The sequence below is a fragment of the Petaurus breviceps genome, unplaced genomic scaffold, assembly GCF_028583685.1.
Source record: "Petaurus breviceps papuanus isolate PSGF00001 unplaced genomic scaffold, PetGlider_PUasm1.0 181, whole genome shotgun sequence".
In the NCBI taxonomy this organism is placed as follows: domain Eukaryota; kingdom Metazoa; phylum Chordata; class Mammalia; order Diprotodontia; family Petauridae; genus Petaurus; species Petaurus breviceps.
This window is the reverse complement of record NW_027185784.1, coordinates 12,491,333-12,511,630: the sequence shown is the minus strand read 5'-3', so window position 1 is coordinate 12,511,630 and position 20,298 is coordinate 12,491,333. Positions and strand designations below refer to the sequence as shown.

Below are 20,298 nucleotides of genomic sequence, written 5' to 3'. Positions count from 1 at the left end.
TCTCAGTATAAACTTCTAGCCCAGTCTGAAGCCTGCAGAGGAAATAGTAGGCCAGAAATTTCAAGCCAAAGGGATAACTACAGCTTTGTCTACTATGAACCGGCAGAGCTTTCCAACTGGCTGATACTGACTAAGTCTAGGAGCAGTCCACTGAAACTCCAAAGAGAAATCCACAGGCTTGCTGCTCAGACCCAAACCCAGGTTGGGAACTCAGATTTGGGTGGGAACAATCAGACTTTGCCCTGGATCAGACCACTTTGGGAGCACTGAAAGTCTGCAAGTCTGAACTGTCCCTGAGTTCCTGGGATAATAAAACACTCAGTACCCCAGAAAGCAGAGCAAGATCAGTACAGATGCCCTCCCAAAGTGCACAGAGTCTGGCCCCAACATAATGTCCAAAGTCAGGAAGCAGGCTGGAAGAATAAGGAAACAAAAAGAGATCCCCTCCACAAACAGTTATTTCGGTGACAGGGATACTAAAAACATAAGCTCACAAGAAGAAAACAACTACAAAACATCTTCTCTTTTTATGTTTTAAGATCCATACCCTAAACAAATTCAATGAAATTCGGTATCATGCAAGGCTAAAATAACCCCTACAAGAGAAGGAAGATTATAAAGCAGAAGATCGTGGAATTATCAGTTCTGTCTGCATATTTTGATAAAATGGGAGTCTGAGGAATTACTTTGTTTGAAGATATTAAATCCTCTGATATGCATCAGCAGTAGCATATTCTTTCAAGTAGAAAGGAACTCATAACACTTGCTACTCTTCCCTTTCATTTCAGTCATTCCTGATTGTTTTCTAGAAGAAACTTTATTCAGGTGGAAATTGAGAGGTTAATTCTGAATATTTTCAAATAGAAAGGGAGGATGGTTTAAAAATAAGCAAAATTACCAACAAACACAAAACCAAATTCACAGCAATATAGCTTGAGTATGAAATAACTATAAGTTTTTAAAATGACTTGATTTGGTATAAGAGAAACGGTAGCCTCCTAGTGACAATTGTCAACCTCAAGTAATACTGATATATTTGATCAAAACTGGGTATATTGTTAATCATCAACATTCAAAAAATTCTTTTCAATTAATAAGCATTTATTTTCTCTCTCTCTCCCATTCCCCCAGTGTTATAAGGAAACGCTTATAACAAATATGCATAGTCAAGCAAACATATTCTGTTATTGGCTATATAAAAAATATAGGTTTTGATCTTCATTTTGTATCTATCACTCCATCAAGAAGTGGGGAGCACGCTTAGCCATCACTTCTCAAGTCAAAATTTTTTTTCTCAGAGAGTAAATGAAATACTATTTTCACCAAATAAGCCAGACAAAGTTGGTTTGAAAATATCACTTAAAGCATAAAGAGAATTTCTAGGTCAATCATTCAGGAATTTGCAGGAGAGAATTTAAACAAGGACATCTACCATAAAGGTGTTTTTAAAAATTTAACTCATTTTAATGATTTTCACTTTCCTGGTCTTTATTTTCTAATTATTCTTTTCAATTACCTGGCATTTATTTTCTTTCCCTCTCTCTACATTTTCCTCACCGATAAAAAAAGAAAAAAAGGAAAAAAAAAACCCCAAAGCCTTGTAACAAATAAGTGAAGTCAGGCAAAGCAAACTCTCACATTGGCCATGTTCAAAAATGTGTGTCCCATTCTGCATGTTGAATCCATCATACATCTGGGTAACACTCTTCATTGCTAATCCCTCAGAACAGGAGATGGTAAACTACAGCTCATGTATATTAGACCCACCACCTCTCTCTGTATGGTCCATAAGCTAAGTAAAAACGTAAAAAATATTCTTACAGCTTGAGGGCTGTACAAAAACAGGGAATAGTCTGCATCTGGTACACAGGCTGTAAGTTTGCCAGTTCTTGCTATAGAATCACAGTTGATCAATATAGTGATCTGAGTTCTTAAGTCTTTCAAAATTGTTCATCTTTATAATGTTGTTATTATAGGATAAATTGGTGTCCTGGTTCTGCTTACTTCATTTTGTAAGGGATCTTACAAGTCTTCCCAGATTTCTTTGGAATCATAAGCATCCTTCATAATTTCTTATAGCCCAAAGTATTCCATTACATTCATATACCATAATTTGTTCTGTCATTCCCCAAGTTATGGGCATACTCCTCAAGTTTCAGTTTTTTGTTGCTGCAAAAAGAATTGCTACAAATGCTTTCTGTCCTTATGGATGTTTTCCCCCTCTTTCTTTGTTCTCTTTGGGGTATTAAAACCTAGTAGTAGTCATATCACCGAGTCAAAGAGTATATACACACAGTTTCGTAAATTTTGTGGCATAGTTCCAATTTTTTCCCCAGAATAGCTGTAACCAACTCACAGTTCCATAAAAAGTATATTAGTGCATCTGCTTTCCTGAACCCCTCCAGCATTTGTCATTTTTCTGGTTTTGTCTTCTCCCCTTGAAAATTGGCTGTTCAAAGTTTTTGACCATTTGTTAATTAGGGACTGGCTCTTATTCTTATAAATTTGAATCAGTTTTTTACATAGCTTAGATATAAGACCTTTAGCAGAGAAAATTTCTGTACCTATTTTCTCCCTTCTAAGTTGTTTCCTTTCTAATTTTAACTGCATTGGTCTTGTTTGTGCAAAGGTCTCTTAATTGTATGTAAGCAAAATTGTCTATTTTATCTCCTCTGGTTCTCTTTTTGTTTGGTCATGGACTCTTCCCCTATCCAAAAAAGTGAACATTTGTCTAACATATTCATTTACTTCTCTATGTTGTATACCTAATCTATTCCACCAATCAATTTCTCTATTTTTTTTAAACACATTGAAATTGTTTTGATGATTACTGTGTTACATAGTTTGAGATCTGGCATTGGTTTTTTTTTTAATTATTATTAATGTGTTTGTTTACTTTTAGTTTACAGGATTCAATGCCATAATTCCCTGAGTTTCACATTGTCCCCCTCCTTCCCCTCCCCCCCCATGGCGACATACAGTCAAGTATAGGATCTGTAAATACTTTCACATTAGACATTAGTCAGGTTATAAAGACAGATTGTATCAGATGGAATGAAAAATGGTAAAGAGGACATAAAACCAAACAAGAAAAAGAAAAAGATAAGGTAGTTTGCTTCGATCTGGATTCAAACTCAGTTCTTTCTAGTTCTTTTTCTGGATATAGACATCTCTCTCCATCATGAGTCTTTTGGGATTGACTTATATCACTGCATTGCTGAGAAGAGTCCAGTCTATCAAAGTTGGTCATCACACATACATTGTGTCTGTGATTGTGTACATGTGTACACATTTCTCCTGGTTCTGCTCTTCTCACTCAGCATCAGTTCGTATAAGCCTCTTCAGGTAAATATGAAGTCCATCTGCTCCTCGTTTCTTATAGCACAATAGTATTACATAACATGCATATACCACAACTTCTTCAGCCATTCCCCAATTGATGGGGACCGCCTTAATTTCCAATTCTTTGCTACCACAAAAAGAGCTGCTATAAATATTTTTGTACATATGGGTCTTTCTCTCACTTCTATGATCTCTTTGGGATATAACCCTAGAAGTGGTATTGCTGGGTCAGAGGGTATGAAATTATATATAGCCCTTTGGGCATAATTCCAGATTGCTCTCCAGAAAGGTTGGATCAGTTCACAGCTCCACCAGCAATGCATTAGTATTCCAATTTGCCCACATCCTCTCCAGCATTTGTCACTTTCCTGTTTTGTCATCTTAGCCAATCTGACTGGTGAGATGTGGTACCTCAGAGTTGTTTTGATTTGCATTTCTCTAATCAATAGTGATTTGGAGCATTTCTTCATGTGCTTATAGATATCTTTAATTTCTTTCTCTGAAAACTTACCTGTTCATATCCTTTGACCATTTATATCAATTGGGGAATGACTTGTATTCTTATAGATTTGACTCAATTCTCTGTATATATTAGAAATGAGTCCTTTATCAGAAACATAGGCTGTAAAAATTATTTCCCAATTTCCCATCTCCCTCTTAATCTTGGTTACATTGGCTCTGTCTGTACAGAATCTTTTCAATTTAATTTAATCAAAATTATCCATTTTGCATTTTATAATGCTAATTCTTGTTTAGTCATAAAGTCTTTCCCTCTCCACAAATCTGACAGGTAAACTATTCCTTGTTTTCCAAGATTGCTTATAGTATCAACCTTTATACCTAGATCATGCACCCATTTAGACTTGATTTTGGTATATGGTGTTTGATAATGGTCTATGCCCAGTTTCTGCCATACTATATATATTCCAGTTTTTGTCAAATAGTGAGTTCTTATTCCCAAACCTGGGTCTTTGGGTTTATCAAACAATAGATTACTATAGTCAATGACTGCTGAATCTCGTGTGCCTAATCTATTTCATTGATCCACTACTCTATTCCTCAGTCAGTACCAAGTAGTTTTGATAACTGCTGCTTTATAATACAGATTGAAATCTGGTATAGCTAGTCCACCTTCCCTAGCATTTCTTTTCATTAATTCCCTCGATATTCTGGACCATTTGTTCTTCCAAATGAATTTTGTTACTATTTTTTCTAGCTCTATAAAGTAGTTTTTTGGTAAATTGATTGGTATGGCACTAAATATATAATTTAATTTCGGTAAAATTGTCATTTTTATCATATTAGCTCGACCCAGTCATGAGCAATTGATATTTTTCCCATTAGTTAGATCTGACTTTATTTGTGTGAAAAGTGTTTTGTAGTTGTGATCATATAGGTCCTGAGTTTGTTTTGGCAGGTAGATTCCCAAATATTTTATAATGTCCACAGTAACTTTAAATGGGATTTCTCTTTCTCTCTGTTGCTGTTGAATTTCATTAGAAATATACAGGAATGCCGAGGATTTGTGTGGGTTTATTTTATATCCTGCAACTTTGCCAAATTTATTTATTGTCCCAAGTAGTTTTTTACTTGATTCTCTAGGATTCTCTAAGTATATCATCATATCATCTGCAAAGAGTGATAGCTTGGTCTCTTCTTTGCCTAATTTGATTCCTTTGATTTCTTTTCCTTCTCTAATTGCTACTGCTAACATTTCTAGTACCAGATTGAATAAGAGGGGTGATAGTGGACACTCTTGTTTCACCCCTTATCTTACTGGAAATGCTTCTAGCTTATCCCCATTACATATAATATTTGCTGATGGTTTTAAATAGATGCTACCTATTATTTTAAGGAAGGCTCCATTTATTCCTATACTTTCTAGTGTTTTTAATAGGAATGGATGTTGTATTTTGTCAAAAGCCTTTTCTGAATCTATTGAGATAATCATGTGGTTTCTGCTAGTTTTATTGTTGATATGATCAGTTATACTGATGGTTTTCCTAATATTAAACCATCCCTGCATTCCTGGAATAAATCCTATCTGATCAAAGTGTATTATTCTTGAGATAAGTTGCTGTAGCCTTTTTGCTAATATTTTATTTAAAATTTTTGCATCTATATTCATGAGGGAGACTGGTCTATAACTTTCTTTCTCTGTTTTATCTCTTCCTGATTTAGGTATCAGTACCATATTTGTGTCATAAAAAGAATTTGGTAGGACTCCACTAATTTTCTCAAATAGTTTGTAGAGTATTGGAATCAATTGTTCTTTAATTGTTTGATAGAATTCACTAGTAAATCCATCTGGCCCTTAAGATTTTTTCCTAGGGAGTTGAGTGATGGCTTGTTCAATTTCTTTTTCTGAGATGGGGTTAAGTAATTTACTTCCACTTCAGTTAATCTGGGCAACTTGTATTTTTGTAAATATTCATCCATTTCCCTAAGATTGCCAAATTTATGCGCGTACAATTGGGAAAAATAATTCCTAATTATTGTTTTGATTTCCTTTTCATTGGAGGTGGATTCACCCTTTTCATTTTTGATACTCATAATCTGGTTTTCTTCTTTCTTTTTTTTATCATATTGACAAAGGGTCTATCAATTTTATTAGTTTCTTTTATAAAACAAGCTCTTAGTTTTATTTATTAATTCGATAGTTTTCTTAATTTCAATTTTATTAATCTCTCCTTTGGTTTTCAATATTTCTAATTTAGTATTTAATTGGGGATTTTAAATTTGTTCTTCCCACAAATTTTGGTATGTTGTCTCATTATTATCATTCTCTTGAATGAAATTACTGATTGTTTCTATAATTTCTTGTTTGACCCACTCATTCTTTAGGATTAAATTGTTTAATTTCCTATTAGTTTTTAGTCTGTCTTTCCATGGCCCTTTATTGCATATCATTTTTATTGCATCATGATCTGAGAAGGATGCATTTAATATTTCTGCCTTACTGCACATAATTGTGAGGTTTTCATGCCCTAGAACATGGTTGATTTTTGAGTATGTGCCATGAACCGCTGAGAAGAAAGTATATTCCTTTTAATCCCCATTCAGTTTTCTCAAGATCTGGCAGTGTTATGCCCTTACTTCTACTTTTTTCCCCTTATTTCCTTTGAGATTTTTGACCTTTCATTTCCCTGACAAATATCATCATTATTTTTTCTAGATCTTTAAAGTAATTCTTTGGTAGTTTGGTATGGTATTGAGTAAGTAATTTAATTAAGTAGCATTGACAGTTTAGAACAGGCAGTTACTATTTTTCCAGTTATCTGGGTCTGTCTTTATTACTGTAAAGATTTGTTTATAACTATATTCATACAGTTCCTTTGTGTATCTTGGTAAACTGATTCTAAGATACACAAAGAACTATATGAACATTCTTATGAATACTTGAACAATATGAGAGTGTCTATATTTTTATTTCTGAAATGAATGAATCTTTCTTTTTGGGGGTAGGAGAGAGTGAGGTCCAGACTTATAATTTTATTAATATAGGGAACTGACAGTAAGGAAAATTCCCTTTACCAATGCAGATGGACAATTGTTTTGCAAATTATAGTATAAGAGTTGCATGGGGGCACTTAAGGGATTCTGTATACTTGAGACATGACTTGAACTCAAGTCCTCCCGACTCCCAGACCATATCTTTATCAAATTTTCCACAGGGCTACAAATTAATCTTTACTTAAAAGAAAAATTTGTACAATAACAACAACATTGTTAAGAAAACAACTTTGAAAAACTTAAGAACTCTGATAAATGCAATGACCAAGCATGATTCCAGAAGATGATGAAACATGCTATCTACTTCCTGTGGGAGGTAATAAGACTTAAGATGCCAAATGAGACATACATTTTTGTGTATGAACATGGTACATTTGGGAATCTGTTTTGCTTGACTATGTATATTATTAGAAGGGTTTTTTTTCTCTTTTTTCCAGTGGAGGAGTGGGGTGGGTAGAGAAAAACAGATGACTATTAATTGAAATAATTTAATTTTAAAAAGAACAAAGTAGTTAGAGCTCTTCCTCCGATGTTAGAATTCTAACGTGCTCTAACACACAAAGGACCTTCAAGACCATATATTCTAACCCAATATCTAATTGTGGGAGTCTGGGTAAGTCAGTTATCCTCTCTGGGTTCCAGTTTCTTCAACTGCATAGCAAAAAACAACACCTACACTAACCTCCTCATAACCTTCTGGTTGTGAAGAAAGTATTTTGTAAACTGTCAAGCACTCCCTAATTGTGAGCTATTATTGTTATCTCTCAGCTCTTCCCACTTCTTCAAGAAGAAGCAGAGGCTGAATGATTTAATGACTTGCCCAGGGTCCCAAAGTTCTCATGTTTCTGGGGCAGGATTTGAACTGAGTCCCATCCTCCTTAACCAAGGTCTAACACCGTACCTACCACACCGCCTGACTGGCTCTGGGTAGAGCCTTTATTCCCCATATTAGAGTATGAACACCTCGAGAAGAGGGAGGACTTTCCTTCATCAGATTCACCTCCCTCTCGGCGCTCATGCAAGCAAACACTGAGTAATTTGTTGATATGAAGTTCTGTCAAAAGGAAAGAGAATACATACACGATCCATTTCAGATCCTTACCACATTCTCCAAAGGTGCTGCACCAAACACTTTAAAAACAGGGTTGGGTTTCGAGGGAGAGATACACAGGACAATAGCTTGCTGTCCCACTCGCGTGGTATACTCATCTAGCGTAGCTCGAAGTTTCCTGAATCAGACATGGAGAAGAGAAGACAAAGCAGATGACGGTTAGTGTCAGAAAGAATTAACATAAACTCACACTCTCAAATAACATTCATTTTGCTCTGAGTTCACCCTGATTAGGCATAATTTCACGTTATTAAAAAAGTATGAGGTCCGGGACTCTGTTTAGTACACATACACATATAAACATTCTCCTGAATACCAAGGCTTGGACTATTTACATAATGCAGTGGCCTGTCACAAGGGTATATCTTGGGACAAGTAAATCACACTACAGTGTATATCATGGTGTCTTTCTTTTTGACCAGTACAATGTGTATTGAGTTTATTCTTGGTCTTAATGCTACTGACATCTTCTTAGATATTACCTTCCCATATATGTACTTTCTACATGTTGCTTCCATGCTCAGTAAGGAACAAACTCAACTTATTTGTTTCTAACTTCCTGGCATAACACATACCCATTACTTTACTTATGTCTCTTTTTTTGCCTTCAGACTTTGGTGAGAGAAGGTTTGTGTAAGAGTAGGAACAGCAGAAGGCCTCAAACAAAAGAGGAAAGAACAGGAGAGGGAGAAATTATGAAATACATTCAGATAACATTCTAAAATTGTGAAGGGAAAGTTGAAGATTAAATCTGAAGAGGGAAGATTTGGGATGAATTTAAAAAAAGATGAAAGGAGACCTAAGGAGAAAAAAAAGAAATGGAAAAGGAAGAAAAAGAAAAGATAAAGGAGGGACAAAAGGAAAAGGAAAATAAGAAATAGGAGATGGATTCAAGAAGCAGGAAAACTTGAAGCAGAGAAAGTCAAAGAATGAGAAAAGGAGGTTTTTTTTTTAAGTTTCATGATTAGTAAGTTAACTGAAGTTAAATGATTAGTAAGCAAAGGGAAATGAAAATGGATATTCTTGCTGAGGTGTTAGGAGATAAGGCACTGCCAAAATGAGAAGAAAAACAGAAGAGTTAGAAGATCCCCCAAATGGTTTGTTACCACAGTTCTCCAGGGGAGAAAATATCAAGAACAGCAGAAGACTAAGGCTCTCACTTCCAGTAAAATTGTGCTGTGGACCAGAGTATGCAATGCTTATATTTCTGCCAGGCCCTTGTTTGAGGTGCAGACTGATGTTTTTAGAGACCTCCTTGGAAGCCTGGGGAAGCCAGTGAACCCCTTCTAAGAATAATGTCTTTAAATGCATAAAATATACAGTATTATAAAGGAAAGCAGCTATATGAGGCAGTTATCAAAAAAAATTTTTTTTAAACCTTGCTCATGGATCCTAGGTCAAGAATTCCTATAAGACGAAAACGTAAAAGGGCTTGAGAAATGCTCCCTTTATTCTTCAGGTTATCAGAGACAATGAAGTGCTCCTTTAAAAATGGGGGAGGGGGAGATCATAGGAGCATAGACTGAGAACTGGAAGGGGTCTTCCAGATGAAAGTGATGTAGGTTAGGGGGTGGGACTACAGCCCAGAGAGTTAAGGGTCTCATTCAGAATCACAGAGTTATTTAGTGCCTGCAGTAGGGTAGACCAGGTCTTCTTTACTTCAATCCAGTGGAACATGCTGCCTCTAATAAGGACTTAAACATGAAAATGAAGAAGAAAGTAGATCTAAAGAGGCAGACGAGGATTCTGACTTCGGTCAAAAGAGGGGAGCGTAGAAGAATATAGCACAGGAGGAATGGGAGAAGGACTAATGAATGCTTGGACCTAAGCAGCAGATATAAAATTCTATGGACAGGAAATAGGGGGTGGTCCTTCTAGGAATGATAAGGCAGTTCTCTGTATCATCTCGGGAGAGATTCTACAGCCAAGATCTGTGGAAGGAGAGATGATATAGCTGCCGAGAAGGTCTGCGGCAGCCATTTATCAGCCTGATAACAGAAGAGAGGGCTGCAGGGGCAGAGGATGTGGTGAACAGACTCCCAAGATTCACCAACCTAGACAACAGCTTCCTACTTCTGGTGATTCTTGGGAGCACAAATGATACTGCTGGAAGAAATCTAGGATGCATATTCTCACCATGGCACTGCCATTAGTTTAATCTTACAGATCTGCAATCTTGACCTTATCCTCAAAACCTGATCCTCCCTTGCCCCCCATATCCAGTCTGTTGCCAGATCTGGCTGTTTCTACATCCACAACATCTCTCCCATCTCACCCTTCCTCTCCCCTCACACAGCCTTTCATCTGGATTACTGCATTGACCTCCTCATTGGTCTCCTTGCTGCAAGTTTCTTCCTGCTTCAATCCACCCTCTACATAGATGTTGAAGTGTTTTTCCTTAACACAGATCTCACTATGTTGCTCCTTGCTCAATAAACTCCAATGGCCTTTAAGATCAAATACAAGCTCCTTTGCTGCCTTTTGCAAACTGAGTCAACCTATCCTTCCAGCTTCATCATACATCACACATTACTTCCTTTCCAAAACTACAGGCTCTGTTCCTCTCAAAGGGTACTCCATTTCCCACCTTCACACCTTGCATTGGCAATTCCCATGCCTAGAATGCATTCCCTCCTCACTGCTACTACCTCAAAGAAGCCCTAAGGTTTTTCAAGATGTAGCTCAAGCACCACCTTTTATAATGCCATTCCTTATGCCAACTGCTCATGCACTACCTTACTAAATAAGTTTTATTTAGCTACCTTGTATTTATTTTGTATATACTCTATATATATGTATTCCGTGAATACTTATAGATGCACACGTTGTCCCCCAATGGAAGGGAACTTCCTTGAAAGTGAGGACTAGTTCCTTTTTTGTCTTTGTATCCCTAATTTCTTGCACGGCTCCCGACATATAATAAAGATGCTTGTTATAAATAAATAAATGCTTGTTATTTGATTGACTGGTCAATTTGCTGAGGGGGAGGTAAAATCTAATATTTGCATTTCTTTTATTATTAACTGATTTGGAGTAAATTTTCAAAAGGTTATTATTAGCTTGCAGTTTCTTTTTAAAGAACAATTTATTCATATCCTTTGATTACTTATCCATTGGGGAATGGTTCTTGGTTTTATATGTGTGTTAGATGCCCATCCATCCATCCATCCATCCATCCATCCATCCATCCATCCATCCCAATCATCCTATCTATCCATCCCATCCATCCATCCATCCATCCAAGATAGCTTGAGTCTAAGACCATTATCAGAGATATTTGAAGAAAGATTATTTTCCCAACTGCCAGTATCTGATCTGGTCAAGTATCTGTTTTGATTTGTGGTTTCATATGTTGGTTTAAAACAAATTTAAATCAAAGTGCTTTCTGATTTTTCCCATTAGTTATCAAATAGGGATGCTTCCCCTATGAGATACATATGCATAGGTTTACAGAATACTGAGTTATGGAGTTTGACTGCTTTTGACTCTTCCTTATCTAGTCTGTCCTACTGATTTACTTTTTTTTCCTCCAATGCCACTTAGGTTTGAGTATTATTTCTTTATAGCATAATCTGAGGTCAGAAAATGCTATTCTCCCTTCATTCTTACTTTTTCCCACTCTTTCTTTTTGTTCCTCCAGTTAAATTTTGTTATTTTATCTAGTACTAAAAAGTATCCCCTTGATAGTTTGATTAGAATAACATTAAATGTATAAATTAAATTGGGTCACATTATCATGTTTGTTGCTTTAGTTAACCTGTAAGGATCCTCTTCATTTGTCAGGAACTGTCTTATGAATTTCCAGAAGCTTCCTTTCTAGGAAGAAGCCCTGGATGAGATTTCACAGGTAAATATTTACTCAGGAATGTCACCAATGGATGTTACTTAAATCTCTAAAATAAACACATTATTAAGTGCTTTGAACTCCATGCCCCAAAAGACCCTCACTATAACATTTAATTCAAATCCTGTGGAGATTATTTGTATTTTTCATTTTGAGCAAATGACATTTTACTGAGAATCTAGGGCTCGGCACTGTTCGCACGATATGCAGCTTAATGGCTTCCTCCACTAGCCTTGTTCTCTAAGTGGATTTGTGATTAGCTCTGGCCTCAATCCTGCCTAGCTAGGACACAACTCAAATTTGCCACTACAATTTGCTGACTTGTGATTGTCACTATCTCCCACTAACCAGCCTTTGGCCTCTGCCTAGCAATGCCTTCCAATGAAGCTACCGACAGAATTATATCCAGTATAAAACAAAACTAACTTGAGAGAAATATGTGCGAACTAGTTTTTGATTATGCAGTGGTAGTTCTTACATGATGTTATTATTCCTCCAATTTCCTCCATATTTATCACAAATTATGTGTGAAAAGGAATTTCAAATCATAGAGTGTATGGTGCAAGTATATCATATTAATTAATACTTCCCTTCCACACAGTGAATTGTCACCCTAGTAAAATCATCTTTAGGCAGTGAACTGGTGCAGTGGAGAGTGCCAGGCTCACGTCAGAAAAACTCATCTTCCTGAGTTAAAATCTGGCCTCGGACACTTACTAGCTGTGTGACCCTAGGCAAGCCACTTAACCCTGTTTGCCTCAGTTTCCGCCTCACTAAAATGAACTGGAGAAGGAAATGAGAAATGACTCCAGTATCTTGGCCAAGAAAACCCTAAAGAGGGTCAGGAAAAATGACTGAAAAACTGAACAACAAAAAGAACCATCAGGCCAAAGTATATTTATAAACTGAATATTCAGTTACATCTTCAGTTAGAAGATCTAACACCAAAAACTCCAATGAATAAGGTTGGAAGCAGAGTCTACCATTTAGATATCTTTATTATTTACAGTCATTTCTAAACTATTCATAAGCAGAAACCCACAATCTCTAAATTGGACCTCAAGATCATCTAGTTCAGTCCCCTGTCTCAGAATAAGGCTATATCTAAATCAGTATTGTCTGTGCCTATTAGAGTATCAATATTTCCAAAGGAAGGAAACTTCATAGCCTCCCTTAATAATATAAGCATAAAAAGTTTTTAAACCAAGGTCAAGTATAAATATATCCTACTGTAACAAAAGCCTATTTCCTTTCATTTGGTTTTCACCTATGATGAATGACTGTCTTTTGACACTTCAAAAAAATTTAATATAAAATACCCCCTTCAGATAATTTAATCCCTTCACAGCCTTCTCCAAAACAAATAACTCAAATCTCTTTGGCATTTCCTGAAATTTTAGGCCTGTTTTCTAGACCCTGAAATCAGTTTGGTTACTTTCTTCTGGAATTTCTTCAGATATTTTAATATCTAGTTGGTTGGAGAACCTTTAATTATTATACTTGCATTAACATATTAGTATTCCCACAAAATACACCCATCTTAAGGGTGGGAAGGGACCATGGAGGTCACCTAGTCTAATCCATCCCTGGACATATGATATCTGTTTCCCCTACAATATGATACAATGATTGCGTGGTCATCCAGTCTCTGCTTGAAGGCCTTCAGGGATGAGAACCCACTCCTGAGACAGGCCATTACACCTCAGGGTAGAACTGATTGTTAGGCTATTTATATTAAATGAAATTTTTATAAAAATCACAAGACATTCATGTTTTTATTACATAGAGCCAAATCTGCCTCTTCTCAACTTCTATCCATTGTTCCTAGCTCTGCCCTCTGGGGGCTAAGCAGGATAAATCTAATCTCTATTCTACAAATTCTTTTTTTTTTTTTTAAGCAATCGGGGTTAAGTAACCTGCTCAAGGTTACACGGCCAGTTATTTCTGGGTGTGGTGCTAAGGGTCTGAGCCTGGATTCAATCCCCAGATCATCCCGACTCTGGGGATGGTGCTCTTACTCCCTGTGCTACCTGGCCGCCCCATTCTACAAATTCTTTTAAGACAACTAGAATTCTCCTTTCTTCCTCCAAATCTTTTCTCCAGGCTAAACACTTCTAGTTTCTTCAACTAATTCTCTGATTTAGACCCTTTGGCTTCCCAGTTACTCTCCTCTAGAAGTTTTCCAGCTTATTGACTAATGTCATTCCTAAAATGTGGCCCTGGTATTAATAGAGTAGTCTAAGACATGGTCTGACCCAAGCAGAGACCAGCAGGACCATCCCCTCCCTAGGGCTGGATACCATCCCTATCTTTTGCTTTTGTGGTCATCATGGCATTGAGTTTTCTCTCCTTTAAAGCCTCTGGTTCTTTTTCAGATGAATTATTTCCTAGTCAGCCCTCCCCCACTTTGTACTTGTTCAAATGATTTTTTGATTCAATGTAAGATTTTACATTTCTCTTTATTTTATTTTTTTTTGCTTTTTGGAGGGAAATTGGGGTTAAGTGACTTGCCCAAGGTCACACAGCTAGGTGTGTGTGTGTGTGTGTGTGTGTGTGTGTGTTAAATGTCTAAGGCCGGATCCAAACCCAGGTCCTCCTAACTCCAAGGCCGGTGCTCTATTCACTGAGCCACCTAGCCGCCCTATACATTTCTCTTTATTACATATTATCTCATTAGTCAGCCCAATGTTCTGTCCTATTAAGATCTTATTGAATCCTGACTCTTTTGTCCTGTGCATCAGTCATCCCTCCAAGTTTTGTATCCTTTACAAATAATAAATAGGCTAAATATGCTTAAATCCAAAAAGCAGATAAATTGGATATAAGCACAGGACCAAACATAGATCCCTGATGCACTCAATTTTCTTCAAGTTGATACCAAATCACTATGACTACTCTTTGGGTCTGGTCATTCAATCATTTTCTGAAGCTAACCAACATCACTTTTTAGTCTACATCTTTCTACCTTGTACTCAAGGGTAGCAGTAGAGACTCTCAAATGCTTTGCTGAAGTCTGGGTAAACTATAGGGAGCATGGTATGGTGAACAGAAGACTGGTTTCGTAGTCAGAAAAACTTGAGTTCAATTCTTGCTTCTGACATTTATGAGCTGCATAATCTCAGATAAGTGGCTTGACCTCTCCTGGCCTCAGTTTCTACATTTGTATGATGGGGACAATAATGCCCCTTGTTTGCTATTAAAACTCTTCATAACCTGGCCCCTACTCACCTTTTCCAGTCTTTTCATACTTTATTCTCAACCATGTTACCCTGTGCTCCAGCAACAATGGTCTACTTGTAGTTCTTCAAACACAACGTTCCATTTCTCACCTGTGTGTCTTTGCATTTCTTGTCTTTCATTCCAGAATCTTCTACCCCCTGCACCACCACCTCTTAATTTTCCCTGGTTTCCTTCAAAACTAAGTTCAAATCCCACCTCTTCCCATCTACCAATTCCTTGCCTTCTCACAGTTCCTTCCATGGCTCCAAAACATATTATCTCCTATCTACCTAGTTGCCCATATGTTGTCTCCCCTGTTAAAACGTCAGCTCCATTAGACCAGGAACTGTTGTTTTGCATTTTTTTGTATCTCTGGAACTTAATTCAGTGCCCAGTCACAGTAAGTGTTTAATAAATGCTTGTCAACCTGACCTTAGAGAGCAATCATAAGACTCAAATTAAACCATGCATGCAAAATGTTTTATAAGCCTTAAAGGGCCATATAAATGCCAACTATCCTCACTATTGTTGTAATAATATTTCTCTGACTTACCAGTCTAAAATTCATGATTTGCTAAGTAAAGAAGAAAATTGGGTTATTTTTGCCTTTTTAAAACTATGCTGTTCTTTATGGTCATTGCATACTACCCTAGAAGGTCAATAATACCTCATTTAAATAAGCCATCCTAGGATTTTGCCCAAGCCCAAGCCAAGAACACTATGCTGGCCTGTCTAATAACAATACCATGTCTGGTCTTTGATCCATTGTGCTTCATTAAGCCAATCATTTCTTACATCTTTGCAGCTGGATTTTTTTCTCTAAGTAAACTAATCTAAATGCTTTCCTACTGAATGAAGTTGATCATACTTCTGGCTCACCAGTTATGTACTGTTTTAAGCATATGGGGAATATTGTTTTCTGTTCTTTAAGGTGTCCAATCAAATCAACAAATCAATCATCAACAAGCATTTATTAAGTGCATACTTATATGCACTTAGGTACTTATGCAAATATAAAGAAGGAAACAAGCCTTCCTTCAGGAAACTTAAGACTCTGCTAAACTTTTTTTTTTAAGCAATTGGGGTCAAGTAACTTGCTCAAGGTTACATGGTCAGGTGTTTCTAGGTGGGTGCTAAGTGTCTGAGCCTGGATTCGATCCCCAGGTCATCCCGACAATGGGGCCAGTGCTCTTACTCACTGCACCACCTGGCCGCCCCAACTTGATAACCTTTCTAAGTCTATCATTAACCCACTACAGTGTTAATAAGGTTAAGTCCACGAAAATAGTAAAGTCTCACCTTAGCAATCGGGTCTGCTGCCTCTTCCGGATAGAAGGATTAGATTCAAAGACATGGGGTCGTTTTCGTTTCTTTCCTGTTGCCACGGCGGCAGCAGCCGCCATCCCCACAGGACCTGTAACCAAAATACATGAGCTGAAACTAAGAACAGAATTAAAATAGAAACTAAGACCAGTTCACAAAGGAAATTGTTGTTTGTTTCAATAAGTATATATATCATATTCAGTGTGCTTCACTTTATCCAACAGAAAAAAAAGATTCAGTGTGACACAGCAGGCCCCTGGACTGGATGCAGTTAAGACCTGAGTTCTAGGCACAACTCTGTAACTGTGTAACCTATCCAGGCCTCAGCTTCCCTATCAATCAAATGAGAAGGCTAAACTCTAATACAGGTCCCTTTCAGTACTGTCATTCTGTGATCCTATGACAGTATACTCAAGCTTCTGAGTGTTAATGATTCTTTATTCTAAATCCGCTATATTTTAAACTCTGAAAGTCTCTCTATGGTTTCAATGATCTTGTCTCCTAAGAAAATAATTATGCTCTTATTTTTTGGCAAATCATTACAGGAAAATTAATAAACTATAGCAAAGCTGTTTGCAAACATATTGTTGACTTTAATAGCCCATATTTACATAGTTTTTACAGCTTACAAAACATTTTCTTCACAACCAACCTGGCAAGTGGGTTTTGCAAATATTACTGTCTTCTTTTGTAGATAAGAAAATAGTGTTTCCAAAAGGCTAAATTACTTTGCCCAGTGTCACACAGCTTGTTAAATGGAGGAGCCAAAACTTCAACCTAGACCTTCTGACTCTAAATCCAGGGCTCAGTCTACCATACCCATCATCTACTAGAAAACTTCAATCTACCTAACTTACCTATGGTCTATCTATCAGGGGTGGGAACCTGCGGCCTTGAGGCCACACGTGGCTCTCTAGGTCCTTGGGTGCAGCCTTTTGACTGAGTCCAAGTTTTGCAGAACAAATCCTTTTATTAAGGGGATCTGTTCAATGAAGTTTGGATTCAGTCAAAGGGCTGCACTTGAGGACCTAGAGAGTCATGTGTAGCCTCAAGGTCACAGGTTCCCCATCCCTGGTCCACATCAATAAAACTTTTCAATATATTTCTCAATTACATGTAACAGCATACTAATAAATGTAGACATCTTGGGACTTTTATGTTGCCTTTATGACAAAGATAACTACTTTTTTAAGGCAAAATTCCAATGCTATGCATCCCATGCTCTTGGCACACTGATAAATTAAATTCTGTAAATGGAGCATTTTAAGTGCACTAACCATGCAATGCACCCCTCCTTACAGTGGCTTATCTGCTTGGTAAATCGGGATTTTGCACTTAGCATTTTCTTATAAAGTACACATCTCCAAGGGGCTCATGGGATCCCACTACTACTTTCATATGCGTTTTATGACAAGACAAACTGAAGCACGGACAGTAAGAGGTCCTCCCAAAGTGATGGATTTCATTTTCACTTCTAACCCTTCCCATGCCTTTAAAATACAACAGCCGAGTGAAGCAGCTACAGCTAAGACACCAAAAAGAAAAACAACAACAAAAAGCTATTAAATGAATTCCTGTTATATATAAGAGCACCCAGGAGGAAGTTAGAGGAACACCTTTGCCGAATGGGACAACTTTCTCTGGATCATAAGCCTCTTTTTCTGGGAATGTGGCCAACAAAGAAGATGGTAATGACAAGGCCTAACTGATGAAAGCTTTACTCCTAGCAGAGGAATAAATATTCTAGAAGAGATGAAAACTATCACCCCAACCCTAACGTGAGAAGGTTAATGAAAGCAGTGCTGCCCTGTCATTGAAATGAAAAATCTGATGCCTAAAGTGAAAGCTAAGCTTCAGAAAAATTACAATGTGAAATATTGGTTCTTGGGTTCTCAATGGGCCAAGAATGTTTCTTTCCACAAACATTCTTTTTTAACTGACCATATTTATGGATTCTGCAAAAAAACTAAGATCAAAAGTATGTTAACTTACATACATTCACAGATATACTGAGTATGTATCTGTTTATAGCAATTTAAACCAATTTCCCTGAAAATCAAAGTTTTATGTCATCTTTTATAAACAAAAAGGAGATTCCACTGAAGCACCATTAGTCCAGCATTCATTCTAGCTAACTCCTTATTACAGAAGGTGTCTGTTAAAGGACTCCCATAAACAGAATGTATATATACATTAGAGATGGGGAGGTAAAGTTATAGAGTAATAACTTATTGTTTTATCTCCCTAGTGAACCACAAACAGTGAGTAAGAAAAAATTCACATACGTAGCAGCATTTTAGAGGCATGGGAAACACTGGACTCATTCTTTACCCCAATTTTAGAAGGTACATCAGGACCCAACAAGAAGCATGGCAGCAGGTCCCCTGAGTGGTGGCCAGAGAGGATGTACCTTGAAAGCAGAGTGCTACACTGTCTGAAATGCTGGTATCCTCAACCTTAGTATCTTTAAAACCCGATTTAACAACTACCTCACAGAACACTGACCAAGAGAGCATGGATACCCCAACTTTGACTATCTTTTAAAATAAGTTTTCACTGATATTTTCTGTTTCTTATGTTATCATAATTATCCCAAGTACCCCTCCCCCTCCTCCTTTCCACTCCCAGAAAGCCATCCCATATAATGAATATTTTTAGAAAAGAGAAAAAAAGGCAACACAGTTGACTGAAAAAGTTCAAAAAACATGTATAGTGTATACCACCCTTCCACCTGCACAGAAGGACAGGCTATGGCTGTCCTCTCATATTTCTTCATTTAAATCCTACTGGGTCTTTATACTTTTGCTACATTTACTTTTTGATTTTTTAGTATGTCTTTGTTCTTTTCATCTACATTGTTGTAATCACTATGTGTATTGTTTTCTTGGTTCTGCTGATTTCACTCTGCATCAGTTCATGGAGATCTTTCTTCGTATTCATCACATACATAATTTCTTACAGCAGAGTAATATTCTGTTACATTCAGATACCATAATTTGTTAGCCATTTCCCAATCGATGGGCCCTTACTTGTTTCCAATTCTTAGCTATCACAAAAAGTACTGCTATGAATATTTTTGAGTATATGAAGACTTTCTTCTTATTGATGGGGTTCCTTGGAGTATAAGCCCAGTAATGTAATCTCTGGTTCAAAGGGTATGGAACACATTAGTCACGTTATTTACAGGATTCCAAATTAGTTTCCAAAATGGTCATACTATTTCACAGCCCACCAACAGTGCCTATCATTCCACAAGCCTTCCATCATCGATAGTATTTATATTTCTCTTATTATTAAGTAATTTGGAGCACTCTTTCATACAGTTGTGGATACTTTTCAGTTCTTCTTTGGAAAACTGTTCATATACTTTGACCATTTCTCTATTGGGGAATGTCAGCCTTGGCTCTTAATCCACATTTGGATCATTGAGGGTTCATTTTCCCCCCAAAATGACAGGTTTCCCAATGTTCCCTCAAAACAAGGGAGACCTGGGGGATTCTACTAGTAGGAAGAACAGCACTCTGGTGCATGCCAGTCAATCTCCAATTCTGTTGCTACTTCACTCCCTTCTCACGTCCCCAGAAGGCATAAAAGATGAGAAAGTACAAGCGTGCATGCCACCCGTGGCCCAAGTGCTCCATGTAAGTCCCTCTCTCCTCACTTCTGTCCCTCAGCATTGTTCACTTCCTTCAAGGCTCAGTTCTGCTGCCACTTCCTCCACAAAGCCTTTCTGGATTCCCTCTGCTGCTAGTCTCTTTCCAATTAAAATCATCTATCTTGTATCTATTTTGCCCACATATGTATGCACATGTGCAGCACTTAGCACAATGCCTCCATAGTAAATATTTTTTAAATGCTTCTATATTTTCTATCCCTCCTTCCCCCCTGGTCTGTAAATTTCTAAAGAACAGAAGCAATTTCATTTGTCTTTGTATCCCCAGCACCT

The 20,298-nt window shown here is 37.2% G+C and overlaps 1 protein-coding gene across 1 annotated transcript in view; it reads right to left on the bottom strand.

Moving 5' to 3' along the window:
* The window catches only part of NRF1 (nuclear respiratory factor 1), a 143,571-nt gene that overhangs the window by 75,300 nt on the left and 47,973 nt on the right, over positions 1 to 20,298 (bottom strand). The window contains exons 3-4 of the mRNA XM_069087205.1: positions 16,329 to 16,443; positions 7,958 to 8,084 (exon numbers count right to left, since the gene is read on the bottom strand). Coding sequence (XP_068943306.1) covers positions 7,958 to 8,084; positions 16,329 to 16,443 — 242 coding nt within the window. The remainder of the gene's footprint in view (positions 1 to 7,957; positions 8,085 to 16,328; positions 16,444 to 20,298) is intronic.